General features: G+C 40.8%; 1 protein-coding gene across 1 annotated transcript in view; it reads right to left on the minus strand.

The window, feature by feature from the left end:
* Positions 1-16,178, minus strand: part of LOC136144154 (ATP-binding cassette sub-family C member 4-like) — a 203,580-nt gene that overhangs the window by 112,946 nt on the left and 74,456 nt on the right. The window contains 5 exon segments of the mRNA XM_065901812.1: positions 6,766-6,860; positions 7,239-7,276; positions 8,060-8,200; positions 9,534-9,734; positions 14,199-14,295. Coding sequence (XP_065757884.1) covers positions 6,766-6,860; positions 7,239-7,276; positions 8,060-8,200; positions 9,534-9,734; positions 14,199-14,295 — 572 coding nt within the window.

Raw genomic sequence — 16,178 nt, forward strand, 5'->3', positions numbered from 1 at the left:
GTTGATATCCACCAGGAGGGTCGCAGCCAGAGATCAGCTCCCCCAGAGGAGACACACGGCACATGTGGGATGGTGCTCCCGCTGAGATCCCAGGAAACCAAGTGGCTGGGACTGGGGAGGTGATAAGATGCACTGCACACCTGGGGAGACTGCACTCACCAAGCACCTGGTCACCAGAGCTGGGAAGGGCACAAAACGCAGGTCCAACCAAGTCTGCGCCTTTGTGGAGTACCCAAGAACCTGAACCTGAGCAGCTTAGACCTGGGACGTGCACGCAACCCAGGGCCCACTTTAGATAGTACCCCTGCAGAGCAACCTAGAGCCTGAGCAATGTAGACCAGGAAGGCACACACGCCGTGAGCGGGGCAAACACAGTGTGGCCCAGACAATGTGAGAACTCCCCACACATGCCAGTGATATTTGTTTGCAGTGTTCCTCTCCCTGTAGCATGACTGAACAAGTGAGCCTAAATAAGTGATCACCTTCACCCCCTTGTGTCAGGGTGGAAATTAGACACTGAAGAGACAAAATAAAAGACAAATAAAACAAAAGACAAACAAAAGCCACCAAAATAAATAGAGGGAAACGCTTTGGAAGTAATAGGTGCAACAGATTAAAACCCTGTAGTTAGCACCAACTACATTGGAAGGGGCCTATAGACCTTGAGAAGAAGTATAAGATGGAACAAGGAGCTATCTGAAACTGAACTGACCCCACACTGCCTGCAACAGCTCCAGAGAAATTCCTAGATGTATTTTACTATTAACATTTTTAAAATTTTTTTATTTTAACTACTTTATTACTCCATTAATTTTAATTTTTATAACCTATTATCTTGCAAAAAAAGAACTTATTTTTAAAGCAAATTTCACATGTGCTTTTTATAATTTTTCTGATTTTTTTTAATATTGTATTTTTGAGAGTTTAACCTCTACTCTTGATTTTTAACCTTTGCTTTTTGGTATTTGTTATCAATTTTGTACTTTTAAGAATCCAATCTTCAGTACCCATTTTTACTTAGGAGTGTGATTGCTGGCTTGATTGCCCTCTCCCTCTTTTGACTCTCATTCCTCTCCCCCAGATCACCTCTATCTCCTCCCTCCCCCTCCCCTTTCTCTTCTCTACCCAACTCTGTGAATCTCTTTGGGTATTCTGAGCTGTGGAAAACACATGGAACTGATTACTGGCTAGATTGCTATCTCGAATTTTGACTCCCCATGTTCTCCTCTTGGTCACCTCTATCTCCTTCCTCCCTCTTCTCTGTGTAACTCTGTGAACCTCTCTGGATGTTCCAGGCTGTAGACAGCACAGGAATATGATTACTGGCTAGATTGCTCTCTCTCTCTCTTTGATTCCTCCTCTTCTCCTCCTGGTAACCTCTATCTCCCTCCTCCCTCTTCTCTTCTCCATGTAACTCTGTGAACCTCTCTGGGTGTCCCTCACTGTGGAGAATCTTTTCTCCATTAACCTATATGTTTTATCATCAGTGCTGTATGGATGGAGAAGTCTTGAGGTCACTGTAAGAATAAGACTGAAAGCCAGAGGAAGGAGGCTTAAATCCAAAACCTGAGAACACCAGAAAACTCCTGGCTTCAGGGACATTAATCAACAAGAGCTCATCCAAAAGCCTCCATACCTACACTGAAACCAAGCTTCACCCAAGAGCCAACAAGTTTCAGAGCAAGACATACCAACCTAATTCTCTAGGAACACAGGAAAATAGCCCTGAGCATTAAAATACAGGCTGCCCAAAGTCACAACCAACCTATAGATATGTCAAAACTCACTACTGGACACTTTATTACACTCCAGAGAGAAGAGACCCAGTTCCACCCACCAGAACACCGACGCAAGCTTCCCTAACCAGGAAACCTTGACAACCCACTTGTCCAACTGCACCCACAGGGAGGAACCTCCACAATAAAGAAGAACACAAACTTCCAGCATATAGAAAGGCCACCCCAAACACAGCAATCTAAACACGATGAAAAGGCAGAGAAATATTCAGCAGGTAAAGAAACATTATAAATGTCCACCAAACCAAACAAAAGAGGAGGTGATAGGGAGTCTACCTGAAAAAGAATTCAGAATAATGATAGGAAAAATGATCCAAAAATCTGGAAAACAAAATGGAGTTATAGATAAATAGTCTGGAGACAAGAATTGAGAAAATGCATGAAATGCTTAACAAGGACCTAGAAGAAATAAAAAATAGTCAATCAATAATGAATAATGCAATAACTGAGATCAAAAGCACTCTGGATGGAACCAACAATAGAATAACTGAGGCAGAAGACAGGATAAGTGAGGTGGAAGATAGAATGGTAGAAATAAATGAAGCAGAGAGAAAAAAAAAAGAATTAAAAGAAACGAGGACAATCTCAGAGACTTCTGGGACAATATCACACACCCCAACATTCAAATTATAGGAGTCCCAGAAGAAGAAGACAAAAAGAAAGGCCATGAGAAACTACTTGAGGAGATAATAGCTGAAAACTTCCCTAAAATGGGGAAGGAAATAGCCACCAATGTCCAAGAAACCCAGAGAGTCCCAGACAGGGTAAACCCAAGGTGAGATATCCCAGACACATATTAATCAAAGTAACAAATATCAAACAAAAAGAACAATTATTAAAAGCAAAAAGGGGAAAACAACAAATTACTCACAACAGGATTCTCATAAGGTTAACAGCTGATCTTTCAATAGAAATTCTTCAGGCCAGAAAGGAAAGGCAGGACATACTTAAAGTAATGAAAGAGAAAAGACTACAATCCAGATTACTATACCCAGCAAGCATCTCGTTCATATATGAAGGAGAAATCAAAAGTTTTATAGATAAGCAAAAGCTGAGACAATTCAGCACCACCAAACCAGCTCTTCAACAAATGCTAAAGGATCTTCTCTAGACAGAAAATGCAGAAAGGGTGTATAAACGTGAACCCCAAACAACAAAGTAAATGGCAACAGGACCACACCTATCAATAATTACCTTAAATGTAAATGGGTTGAATGAACCAACCAAAAGACAAAGTTGGCTGAATGGATACGAAAGCAAGACCCCTATATATGCTGTCTACAAGAGACACACCTCAAAACAAGGGACACACACAGACTGAAAGTGAAGGGCTGGAAAAAGATATTTCATGCAAATGGAGACCACAAGAAAGCAGGAGTAGCAATACTCATATCAGATAAAACAGACTTTGAAATAAAGACTGTGAAAAGAGACAAAGAAGGACACTATATAATGATTAAAGGATCAATCCAAGAAGAAGATATAACAATTATAAATATATATGCACCCAACATAGGATCACCACAATACATAAGGTAAATGCTAACAAGTATGAAAGGGGAAATTAACAGTAACACAATAATAGTGGGAGACTTTAATACCCCACTCACTTTAAAACACTTATGAATAGATCAACTAAACAGAGAATTAGCAAGGAAACACAAACTTTAAATGATATAATGGACCAGTTAGACTTAATTGATATCTATAGGACATTTCACCCCAAAACAATGACTTCACCTTTTTCTCAAGTGTACACCAACCCTACTCCAGGATAGATCACATCCTGGGTCATAAATCTAGCCTTGGTAAATTTTAAGAAAAAAAATCATTCCAAGTGTCTTTTCTGATCACAATGCAGTAAGATTAGATATCAACTACGGGGGGAGGGGGAACTATTAAAGATACAAACATATGGAGGCTAAACAACATATTTCTGAATAAGCAACAAATCAGAAGAAATCACAAAGAAATCAAAATATGCATACAAACAAATGACGATGAAAACACGACAACCCAAAACCTTTGGGACTCAGTAAAATCAGTGCTAAAGGGAAGGTTCATAGCAATACAAGCTTACATCAAGAAACAAGAGAAAAATCAAATAAATAACCTAATTCTACACCTAAAGCAACTAGAAAAGGAAGAAATGAAGAGCCATAGGGTTAGTAGAAGGAAAGAAATCATAAAAATTAGGGCAGTTATAAACAGTGCTGCGATGAACATTGGGGTGCACGTGTCTCTTTCAGATCTGGTTTCCTCAGTGTGTATGCCAAGAATGTGAAGTAATTAGCCTCCAACTAATAAAAAATATAAATAAATTAAAATAAAATAAAATAATTAGGACAGAAATTAATGGGAAAGAAACAAAGGAGACTATGGCAAAAATCAACAAAACTAAAAGTTGGTTCTTTGAGAAGATAAATAAAATAGACAAACCATTATCCAGACTCATCAAAAAAAAAAAAAAAAAAAAGGAGAAGAATCAAATCAACAAAATTAGAAATGAAAATGGAGAAATCACAACAGACAACACAGAAATACAAAGGATCCTGAGAGACTGCTGTCAGCAACTGTATGCCCCAAAAATAGACAACTTGAAAGAAATGGATAAAGTCTTAGAACAGAATAACTTTCCAAAACTGAACCAGGAAGAAATAGAAAATCTTAACAGATTTGTCACAAGCACAGAAATTGAAACTGTAATCAGCAATCTTCCAGCAAACAAAAGCCCAGGACCAGACAGCTTCACAGGTAAATTCTACCAAAAATTTAGAGAGGAGCTAACACCTATCCTACTCAAACTCTTCCAGAAAATTGCAGAAGAAGGTAAACTTCCAAACTCATTCTATGAGGTCACCATCACCCTAATACCAAAACCAGACAAAGATGCCACAAAAAAAGAAAATTACAGGCCACTATCACTGATGAACATAGATGCAAAAATCCTTAACAAAATTCTAGCAAACAAAATCCAACAACATATTAAAAAGATCATACAGCATGACCAGGTGGGTTTTATCCTAGGGATGCAAGGATTCTTTAATATCCGCAAATCGATCGATGTAGTACACCACATTAACAAATTGAAAGGTAAAAACCATATGATTATCTCAATAGATGTAGAGAAAGCCTTTGAAAAAATTCAACATCCATTTATGATAAAATCCCTCTGGAAAGCAGACACAGAAGGAACATACCTCAACATAATAAAAGCCATATATGATAAATCCACAGCAAACATTATCCTCAATTATGAAAAACTGACAGCATTTCCCCTAAAGTCAGAAACAAGACAAGGGTGCCCACTCTCACCACTACTATTCACCACAGTTTTGGAAGTTTTATCCACAGCACTCAAAGAAGAAAAAGAAATAAAAGGAATTCAGATTGGAAAAGAAGAAGTAGAACCCTCACTGTTTGCAGATGATGTGTTCCTCTACATAGAAATCTGTAAAGACACCACCAGAAAATTACAAGAGCTAATCAATGAATTAACACACCTTGCAGTCCTATACACTAACAATGAGAAAACAGAAAGAGAAATTAAGGAAACAATTCCATTCACCATTGCAACAAAAAGAATAAAATACTTAGGAATAAATAAAACCCTGATGAAAGAAATCACAGATTATACAAATAGAGGGAGAAATGTACAATGTTCACGGATCAGAAGAATCAATATAGTGAAAATGAGTACACTACCCAAAGCAATCTATGGATTCAATGCAATCCCTATCAAGCTACCAATGGTATTTTTCAGAGAAGTAGAATATTAATAATTTTACAATTTGTATGGAAATACAAAAAACCTCGAATAGCCAAGCCATCTTGAGAAAGAAAAATGGAACTGGAGGGATCAACCTGCCTGACTTCAGACTATACTACAAAGCTACAGTCATCAAGACAGTATGGTACTGGCACAAAGACAGAAATATAGACCAATGGAACAGAATAGAAAGCCCAGAGAAAAATCCACGAACCTATGGACACCTTATCTTTGACAAAGGAGGCAAGAATATACATTGGAGAAAAGACAATCTCTTTAACAATTAGTGCTGAGAAAACTGGTCCACCACTTGTAAAAGAAAGAAACTAGAACACTTTCTAACACCATACACAAAAATAAGCTCAAAATGGATTAAAGATCTAGATGTAAGACCAGAAACTATAAAACTCCTAGAGGATAACATAGGCAAAACACTCTCCGACATAAATCACAGCAGGATCCTCTGTGACCCACCTCCCAGTCTAATGGAAATAAAAGCAAAAATAAACAAATGGGCCCTAATTAAACTTAAAAGCTTTTTCACAACGAAGGAAACTATAAGCAAGATGAAAAGACAGCATTCAGAATGGGAGAAAATAATAGCAAACAAAGCAACTGACAAAGGATTGATCTCAAAAATATACAAGCAGTTCCTGCAGCTCAATTGCAGAAAAATAAACAACCCAATCAAAAAATGGGCCAAAGAACTAAACAGACATTTTTCCAAAGACATACAGATGGCTAATAAACACACGAAAAGATGCTCAACATCACTCATTATCAGAGAAATGCAAATCAAAACCACAATGAGGTACCATCTCATGCCAGTCAGAATGGCTGCTATCCAAAAGGCTACAAACAATAAATGCTGGAGAGGATATGGAGAGAAAGGAACCCTCTTACACTGTTGGTGGGAATGCAAACTAGTACAGCTGCTATGGAAAACAGTGTGGAGATTCCTTAAGTAACTTCAAATAAAACTGCCATATGACCTACTAATCCCACTGCTGGGCATACACCAAGGAAAGCAGAATTGAAAGAGACACATATACCCCAATGTTCATTGCAGCAATGTTTACAATAGCTAGGACATGGAAGCAACCTAGATGTCCACTTACTGAATTACTCCTAGGAGCTCTAGGTTCACACAGGCTTCTAGTAAACACCTCAGACTCTTGTATAATAGACCAGATGATTTACCTGAGTGAACTGTTAAGTACCAGTCAGAATCAGGTATCTCAATTACCCTTCCTTTTCCATATGCCATGGCATATAGGGTACTCTGTCCATTTGCCCTAGGGAAAAGGGAAGACAAAGAAAAAATATTACACTCTGGATAGAATTTAGGTAAATAACAGAAAAATTAACCTCAATTTAGGAGACGTGTTTTACGGTGGAAAATGGTTCCCAGCTCACTGGGCCCTGTGTCCATCTACCTTATAAAAAGTCCATTTGAATCACAGCTTTCAGCTCTCAAGAATGTGAGGAAACTGCTGAGGGTCAAATGCAGGGATAGTTTCACTCCATCAGCCAGAAATTTACTTCTTTTTCAGAGAAACTATGTGAGAGTTAGAAGAGGAGGCTGAACAAGCCCCAACTATCCCCTCTGCTATGGGAAAGTGAGGCTTCATGTGGACTTCACAGCCCTTTGGGTCAGACCAGGAATCACTCACCAGTATGCAAGCCACCAATCCTGCAGGACATAGGAAACCTGGAGCAGGAAACAATAGTCACTCACATACTGACATTACTGAGCCCTCACACCCGCTCACTAGGTTGGGAGAGGGAAAGGCTCCATAATGTGGAGACGGTCCTTCCGGTTCAGGTCTGTGCCAAGCCCCACACCCCAGATAACCACAGGAAAGGGGAGGGCATGCTACATTTTAATATCTTTACAAGACATTCTTTTTCTTCCTAGAATCTCTCTGTTATATACAAACAACACCTCACCTCAATAAGTAAGCCTCACTTATTTTCCTCACAGATTTCATTTAATGCAAACAAAAATGGACTGCAAAGCATAATAACAACAGTATAAAAGTCAAAACTGTGATGGTCAAGTTTCTGTGACAGCTTTGCCAGGCCAGTCTCTAGTGGTTCAACCAAACCTTCGTCTAGCTGTTGCTATGAAGGTATTCAGTGGATGTGATTCACATCATCCTCAGAACTAAAGTAGAGGAGATCACCCCCAATACTGTGCTGGGCTTGTCCAGTCAGTCAAAGGCCTGAAGAGCAAAACCTGAGGCTTCCTGGAGGAGGAAGAAATTTTGCCTCAAGACTGCAGGGTCAGCTCCTGCCTGAGGTTCCAGCCTGTAGGCCTGCCTTTCTGATTTCACATTTACCAGTTAGACTGCACAAACTCATGTGCCAGTCCTCTGAAATAAATCTCTTAATATATATATATTTAAAATGTTAATAAATTTAAAATGTACAACATAAACAATATATCAATACCAAGAAGAGGGCACAAACCAAAACAAATGTTCTTATTTACCTGAGCTGCAATGTTCACTAAAATAAGGAAAATGATGATAAACCAGTGAGCACCAGCTGTGAAGTAATTCGCATAGGTCTTAAAACCAACTCTTCCAAACGAACGGCCCTCCAGTGGTAATGTAACCTGGATATTCTCAGTCTGGGAGGGAGAACAGCAGTGAAAACATAATTTTAAGTAAGGAACCCCCAAATTTCAAAAGTTTACAATGCCCTCCACTGCAAAGCTGTGAGGAAACAGACACATCTCATATGCTCGTAGGAGTGCAGGATGGTCCATTTCCTACAGAAAATTGTGTGCAAATGTCTAGCCAAACCACATATTCATTTACCCTTGGACTCATCCACCCTACTTTCAGAAAGCTATTAGAAAAAGGACATCATTTGCACTAAATTATTCACTGTTGGGTGACTTTGCTTAAATCAATCATGACTCTCAGCACAAGCACAACTACCTGATTCAAGTACAAATGCAGAAGCTTCTTCCAAAATAATATACAAAATGATATGGCACTAACATATCCCTCTAAATGACTTGTATCACTTCCAGTGAAAGAAACGTAAAATATACTTGGTGCTCAAAATCCTAGACAATTACAGCAAAATGAGTTCACACAGGAAGTTGAAATAATGTGAGTCTGGACAGCACAGGATAGCATATGACCCAAATCTATTTAATTCCTGAATTTCAGGAAGTGATTCCTGAGTGTAGAATGTGAAGGACTAATCTAAATATTTATCAGAATCACCCAGGTTCCTAGGTCTGGATATTGTGGGCTTGGATACCAAGGAGTACCAGTGTATGTTTTTAAGAGAGAGCTAGTGCTTTTCTTCAATTCTGTCTGTAAGACCTAGAATGCATTAGAGAGTCACATGAGCGAAAGATGTACTCAACTCTATGCTGGCCACTGGACATTCAAGGTGAATAAGATGTGGCTCTAGGTCTCAACGGGTAATAAAAAAAAAGACAAGAACCAACTCTAAAGTGTCTGGCCTACAACAAATGATCCAACAAAGGGGCAAAATATTACCATCAATCACCTGCAGTTCCAGAACATTCCAACATATAGGAAAATAGCTGATTTAATATGGTCACAGAAACACTCAGTCTAAGGGGGTCTTCACATTAAACCTCTGAAAGCATAAGGGAAGTTGGGAGCCACCAGAGTGAGTAGGATGTAACTATGGTAAACTGATGAGTTCTCATATCAGTGTGAGCCACAAACAGCTGAAAATTCATAGCAGTGCACCCACTACTGAGTTCCATAAGATTCTTCATCCTACACCCAAAGGTGAACACCAAGCAGGCTTTCTCCCTTCATGCCCTTCTAATTCTACCAATTCCATGGAATTAGGCTTGGAATCTTAGGATCTACTTTGGGATAAACAAAGATGTCATGAGAGAAGAAGACTGAAGGTCCATGAGGTCACCAAGAGCAGACAGACAAGGGCATGTTGCAGGATGAGAAACTCACATCTTGGTCCTCTGGAGCCGCATCTTTCAAGAAGGGTCTGGAAGACAGTTGAGACTGAACTGAAGACTCAGAGATCAGAGTGGGAGTTCCTGGACCTGGAGATGGTTCAGACTCTTCATTCTCCTTCTTTAAAAGAATATCTTCAAAATCTATCCAAGATTTTGAAACCTCAGCAAAAGTCCCCTTTTGCATAATTTTACCCTAAAATAAAGAATTTGAGAGGAATATATTTGCATTTGATAACATTAATCCAATCCACATACTAATCAAGAAAAGCCATCCGGTCTTAAGTTATTATTTTCCTAAGAAAATTATCCCTAGGTTTGGAATTCTGGTGAACAAATCTAGTTCAGTTTCAGTTGCTCAGTCATGTCCGACTCTTTGCTACCCCATGGACTACAGCACACCAGGCCTCCCTGTCCATCACCAACTCCCAGAGCTTGCTCAAGCTCATGTCCATCAAGTCAGTGATGCCATTCAAACATCTCCTCTTCTGTCATCCCCTTCTCCTCCTGCCTTCAATCTTTCCCAACATCAGGGTCTTTTCCAATGAGTCAGTTGTTTGTATTAGGTGGCCAAAGTATTGGAGTTTTAACTTCAGCATCAATCTTTCCAATGAATATTTAGGAGTGATTTCCTCCAAGATTGACTGGTTTGATCTCCATGCAGTTCAAGGGACTCTCAAGAGTCTTCTCCAACGCCATAGTTCAAAAACATCAATTCTTTGGTGTTCAGCTTTCTTTATGGTCCAACTGTCACATCCATTTATGACTACTGGAAAAACCATAGCTTTGACTAGTTGGACCTTTGTCAGCAAAGTAATGTCTCTGCTTTTTAATATGCTGTCTAGGTTGGTCATAGCTTTTCTTCCAAGGAGTGAACTGAGCACTGTGTTCACTATCAAACCCTATGCTAGGTGCTGGGGGATATGAAAGAAATGTGTGTTCATGTTTTCAAAATGGAGGCATTGACATAACTACCATGGGGACTCAGGGAAGCTAAAACTACAGATGTGGGTAGACGCATCAATACAGTATTTCTGGACAACATGGATATTGAGAGAAGCATCATGTGATAAGCAGAACTTAAAAATACAAGCAAAAACAGTTAATTGGGGACAACATTCCAGGAAAGAAACTTAAGGCTGACACATATGTGGCCACAAGCACATCTCCAGATGTAATGGTCTCTCATCAAATCTTCACAGACCATTGTTATAGTATCATGTGCCCCACTGGGTGAAAGACATGTAGGAACCAGCCCTAGACAGAGAACCCATGGGCTTTATCTTCATGGTCTTTACCACTTCCCCACAAATGCAGGAAGTCAAAGTATTCAAACAGAGGCTACGAGACTGAGGTGGCTCTAAATCCTTGACCTCGCATGCCAGCAAACCAACACATAAGAACCAATGCACTCAGATCTAACAACAACAACAACAAACTTAAGAACAACCAGTCACAAGCAGTCAACCAGGTATCCTCTATTCAGGCAACTGTTTAAGCTACAGTCAATCTAATCATTGTCTTTGAACACATATGACACATCATTGCAGTTTCCCTCCTTTTGTTGTTGTTGTTGTTCTATTGCTCAGTTATGTCCAACTCTTTGCAACTCCATGGACTACAGCACACCAGGCCTCCCTGTCCTTCACTATCTCCTGGAGTTTGCTCAAACTCATGTCCATTGAGTCAATGATGCCGTCCAACCATCTCATCCTCATCCCTCTCTTACAAAGTCATATAAAATAAGCTGCAGATGTCTTCACTATAGTCTGACCCCACAAAATAAGACTCAGCTCATTCACTCAATGTCAAACAAAAGATAAGGAAAAATCACAGAATGCAAAACTAAACAGAGGAGGACATCTCTGGTTAAGGCAGGTCAGATGGAAGAAGGTGCCCTAGGACCCTAGCTGGGATCTCTCTCACCCTATATCCTGAGGTAGTCCATTGTAAGAAACTCAATGAAGCAATTGGGTACTGTCTATATTACAGAATTAGAAAATTATTCAGGATATACTGTGCCTTATTCCACTTGGGAGGCAAAATTCAAGGACTTTATTTAATGAATTTACCATTTTTCACTTAGTGCCTATAAGATGCACAAGGAAACAAGTAGTGGTACAAGGATAGCAATTTCACTGAGCAACCAAGCATGGGCAACTGAGGGGATGAGAGGGCAGCCATTCCCTTTTCTGCTGTTAGAGAGGAACCAGACAAACAGTAAGGATGGACCCCAACTCATCCAGGGGTGCTCACACGTGGACAAATAATTGTTCTGATAGCACTAAAGTTGGGGGTAGTGTCCTCAAAAGAAGCAATAAGGGACCCTAAAAGATCTAGGGACAGACTAAATAAGTTACTCTGTCTCCCACTGATCCTGTGCTCCCACTGATCCTGTGATCATTGGAGTTTTACACACTAGTATCACCTTCTTCCAAATTTCAAATTAACTACTATCAAATCTGAAAAATCTGAATTCCACATTCTTGAAAGAGTGGTTAACAGTTGACACAGGATATTGCTTCTAGAGAGGCAGAGGTTCTGCATTTAATAATCTTTCTTAGGACAGAAGTTCATTTGATAAATGAGAGATCTGACCTACCTGGACAGCATATTAAAAAGCAGAGGCATTACTTTGCTGACAAAGGTCCAACTAGTTAAAGCTATGGTTTTTACAATGGTCATGTATAGATGTGAGAGTTGGACCATAAAGAAAGCTGAGCACCAAAAAATTGATGCTTTTGAACTGTGCTGTTGGAGAACACTCCTGAGAGTCCCTTGGATTGCAAGGAAATCAAACCAGTCAATCCTATAGGAGATCAGTCTTGAATATTCATTGAAAGGACTGATGCTGAAGCTGAAACTCCAATACTTTGGCCACCTGATGCGAACTGACTCATTGGTAAAAACCTTGATGCTGGAAAAAATTGAAGGCAGGAGAAGAGGACAACAGAGGATGAGATGGTTGGATAGCATCACCTACTCAATGGGCATGAGTTTGAGTAGACTCCGGGAGTTGGCAATGGACAGGGAGGCCTGGCCTACTGCAGTCCATGGGGTCGCAAAGGGTCAGACACAACTGAGCAACTGAACTGACTGACCAAGGGCCTGTGGAACAGACAAGGGTTGATGACGGAGGTGCTGAGGCCCAGAGACAAAGAAGCCAACGTCTGAAGCATCAAACAACCGGTAAGCCTAAAATATTCTCACTAATCTCCACCCCATCCCTAGCCATGCTAGGAGTTGGGGTTGATTGGTAGCCCCCCAAAAAGTAAGTTCAAGCCCTAAACATGATGCCTGTGATCATGATCTTATTTGCATTCAGTGTCTTTGTAGATGTAATGATGTAATGAAGTTAAGATGAGGTCATACTGGAACAGGATGATTTTAAATCCTATGTGACTGGTGTCCTTATGAGAAGAGACTCAGACACAGGGACAACGGCCATGTGACATCAGAGGCAGACTACAGTGCTGCAGCTGGAAGTCAAGGAACACAAGGAAGGCCGGTGAACACCACAGGCTGGAAGGAAGGATTCTCCCCTGCAGCTGTCAGGGAAAGCACAGCCCTGCCAGCACCTGGATCTGGGATCTATAGCCTCCAGAACAGGGAAACGATCAACTTCTGTTGTTTTAAGTCACCTAGTTTGCAGTGTTTTGTTATAGCAACTCTAGAAACTGATACCCTATCCTGAGCCCACACTTCTGTCTCCTCGGCTTTACTAAGACTTCTAACTGCTTCTGCTGTGGCTCCTCCAGTGACCATCAGAGGAGTCTCTTAATTCCCACATCAGACCACACCGCTCCTCTGCTCTGAACCACCCAAGGCTTTCATCCCAGTTCCGGTCCCCTGCCCACTGCTCAGAGACCAGATACCTCCCGTCCCCCTGCTCACAGGAAGAATGGTCTTCCTGTCATTCCTCCAACCTACCAGGTCAATTCCTTCCTTAGGACCCCCTGCCTCAGACCCCCTCCCCCAGGTGTTGCATGGCTCCCACCTTCATGTCACTGAGACCCCATGAGGCACCAGCTCCTCAAGGAGACAGCCAGGATGTCACCCTCTTTGTCACGTCCATCCCCATAAGAACAGGAGCCCCATGAAGGCAGGGTCTTGTCCTCCTGCTGCACAGACTCCCACACATATCGGGCACATAGAGACCTGGGCAGGGAGACCGGTGGCCATACCCACATGGTGGGTGTCTCTGACTCAGGTGCTTGGCTACCCAGCCTCACTTCTAGTGTTAATGGAAGATCCTCTTTAGGCAAATTGTGCTTGACAATCACATGGATACAAACAGGTCTCAGTAGCTCTAATTTCCAAGTAAAAACTTTGACTTAAGTTGTAGAAAGGGAAAACACAAGTTATAAATAAAATAGCATCATTATCCTTAACAAATTTCACTAGAACAGTAATATTTCAGTAGTCCTATGGTAATAACACTCCTATATGCTTTAGTGCTTATGTGGCTTCGAGTTTAATAGTGACACTTTACAGGTCTTTGGATTGATCCTCAAAGACATGAATAACATCGGCTCTGAGAAAAAGAGGGAGCTAAATCGAGGGAGAAGAGGACATTTACCATGAATCCAAGGAGAATAACCTGCTGGCCTTCAACACACCTGAGTGCTAGCAATTTCACAGGCTTCTAGAAACTACTTACATCTTTCAGTATCAGAATCTGACTTTCATCTTTTAGGTACTGCAGCTGATGAGTCACTAAGATTGTGATCTTCTCATTCAAGGTCTGAAGAATACACCTACAAATGTAAAAGGTACAGAATGCAAATGCACATTAGTGGGGGTGCTCCAAACTGAAAATACATATTCTGAAAACATAATGAGACAAAAACAACACAGCAAAGGTCTACAGTTTAAATAAAAAATAAATAATACAAATTAAATACAAATATGTCAATGATCCTGAGTAGGTCCTCAAATTTATCAGCAGCAAATGTGAACCCAGCTCTGCTAAAAAAAAAAATCTAAAAAACAGTCCAGTGAAGGAGGCACTTGCTAATTTTTTCCTAAAAACTTGGCTTAACAATAATTTACATTTCATAATGAAAAATAATTGAGCAATACTGAGATTCCAAAACTTGACTGAACTTAATCTTTTATCACTATGTGGGAATGGGAAAAGAGGTATCTATGTTATATAAAAATGTGTGCATTTTCCTTAGACAATTTTCTAGAGGATTATTTATGATTTATGATGTACACATTAACAACAAAAAATTAATAGAATCTTGGTAACCTTTGCTAGAGTGCCTTTTCTAGACACTTCTCCCCAAATGATATTAAACAGAAAATGAATGCAAACGTGGCCTCCATCAGTCTCTACAACAATCCCAGTCCCATCCAGGAAACCAGTCTTCTTTAATAAGGACTGAACACCTTCCAAATATGAAAATTAAAGAACAGAATTCAGATGGCCCAAATCACAATGGGAATCATCCAATGGCCAAAAGACAAACCAGTTCTCTTAGCCAAGACCTTTGTGTGATCAGGCCACCCAAAACGGCTCTTCTCTTGCCCTCTATACATCCCCTGCTCGACCAGTGTCTGCTTCACCTACACCTACTTACATGACTGACCTTCCTATATGCTTGTTCCAGGGCCCAGCTAGTGACTGCTCTGGCTTTAGATCACAACCCTCCACGATGCTTGTCAAAGGGGTGAGAGGGGCATGACTCTCTGCTGGTTTTCATGGTAACCAATGGCCCAACCTGACATCAACTTTCCCTATAACAGGTAATCTCCCCCCTCTCCTGACCCCTTCCCCTGGGAGCAAAGACTACCACCATGTCCTGTTCCAACATGGGCCTCAAACGATAGGATGTCCTTCCAAGATTTCCTTTGCCCATGTAAGTTGGCCCTAATCATTAAACCATATGTGTGTCTGTCACTGATTCTGGGCTCTTTCTTAAGTCTAACCTGGTCAAGTAACAGACCTCGCAGGCCTGGAAGGCCAACATCCTCTCTCAATATCCAACCTTAAGTGTGTTTTTACAGTAACTTCTCCAACTGCTTCACATTTTTAATGCAGACCCCTAGGAACTCAGCCCCAGTCTCATCCCATAAGGTCCACAACCCCTCTAGGGAAGCAAGTAGATGGATTTGGGGCCCTGGTGACCATAGTCAGGGCTACAAGCAGGTACTCTGGGTGCCCAAGTCCCTCACAGAGCAAATATCCAAAACCTGGGCCAGAGCTCAGCCTGTGAGTGAGTCAGATGGAGAGTGTGAAGGCAGAAGACTGAAGCTCAGTCCCTCTCATGAGCCTGATGTCGGACGAGTGACGAAACCTCAGTTTCTTCATCACAAAATAAGGCCAAGGACAACTCACCCATGGGTTCTGAGCAATCAAACCACCAATCCACTCAGTAAATGTCAGCCCCCTTCTCCACTCCTCCCTAACCATGAGCAGTCATGTGCTTTGGACTCAGGACAGAAAAGTCCTAAGGGGACACTCTGGACACTGGGTCTGTGATCAGAAGCAAGACCCCAGGATGTAGATACTTACACCATTGCTTCATTAAGTCCAAAAGGATTCATTTTTCCCTTTGACATGTCTTAGTTCAGCATTTGTATCTAAGATTCCTGAGTGAGTAAACCTCTTCAGACTTAGTACTAAAGCTTTTAA

This window comes from Muntiacus reevesi, chromosome 11, assembly GCF_963930625.1.
Source record: "Muntiacus reevesi chromosome 11, mMunRee1.1, whole genome shotgun sequence".
NCBI classification, from domain to species: Eukaryota; Metazoa; Chordata; class Mammalia; order Artiodactyla; family Cervidae; genus Muntiacus; species Muntiacus reevesi.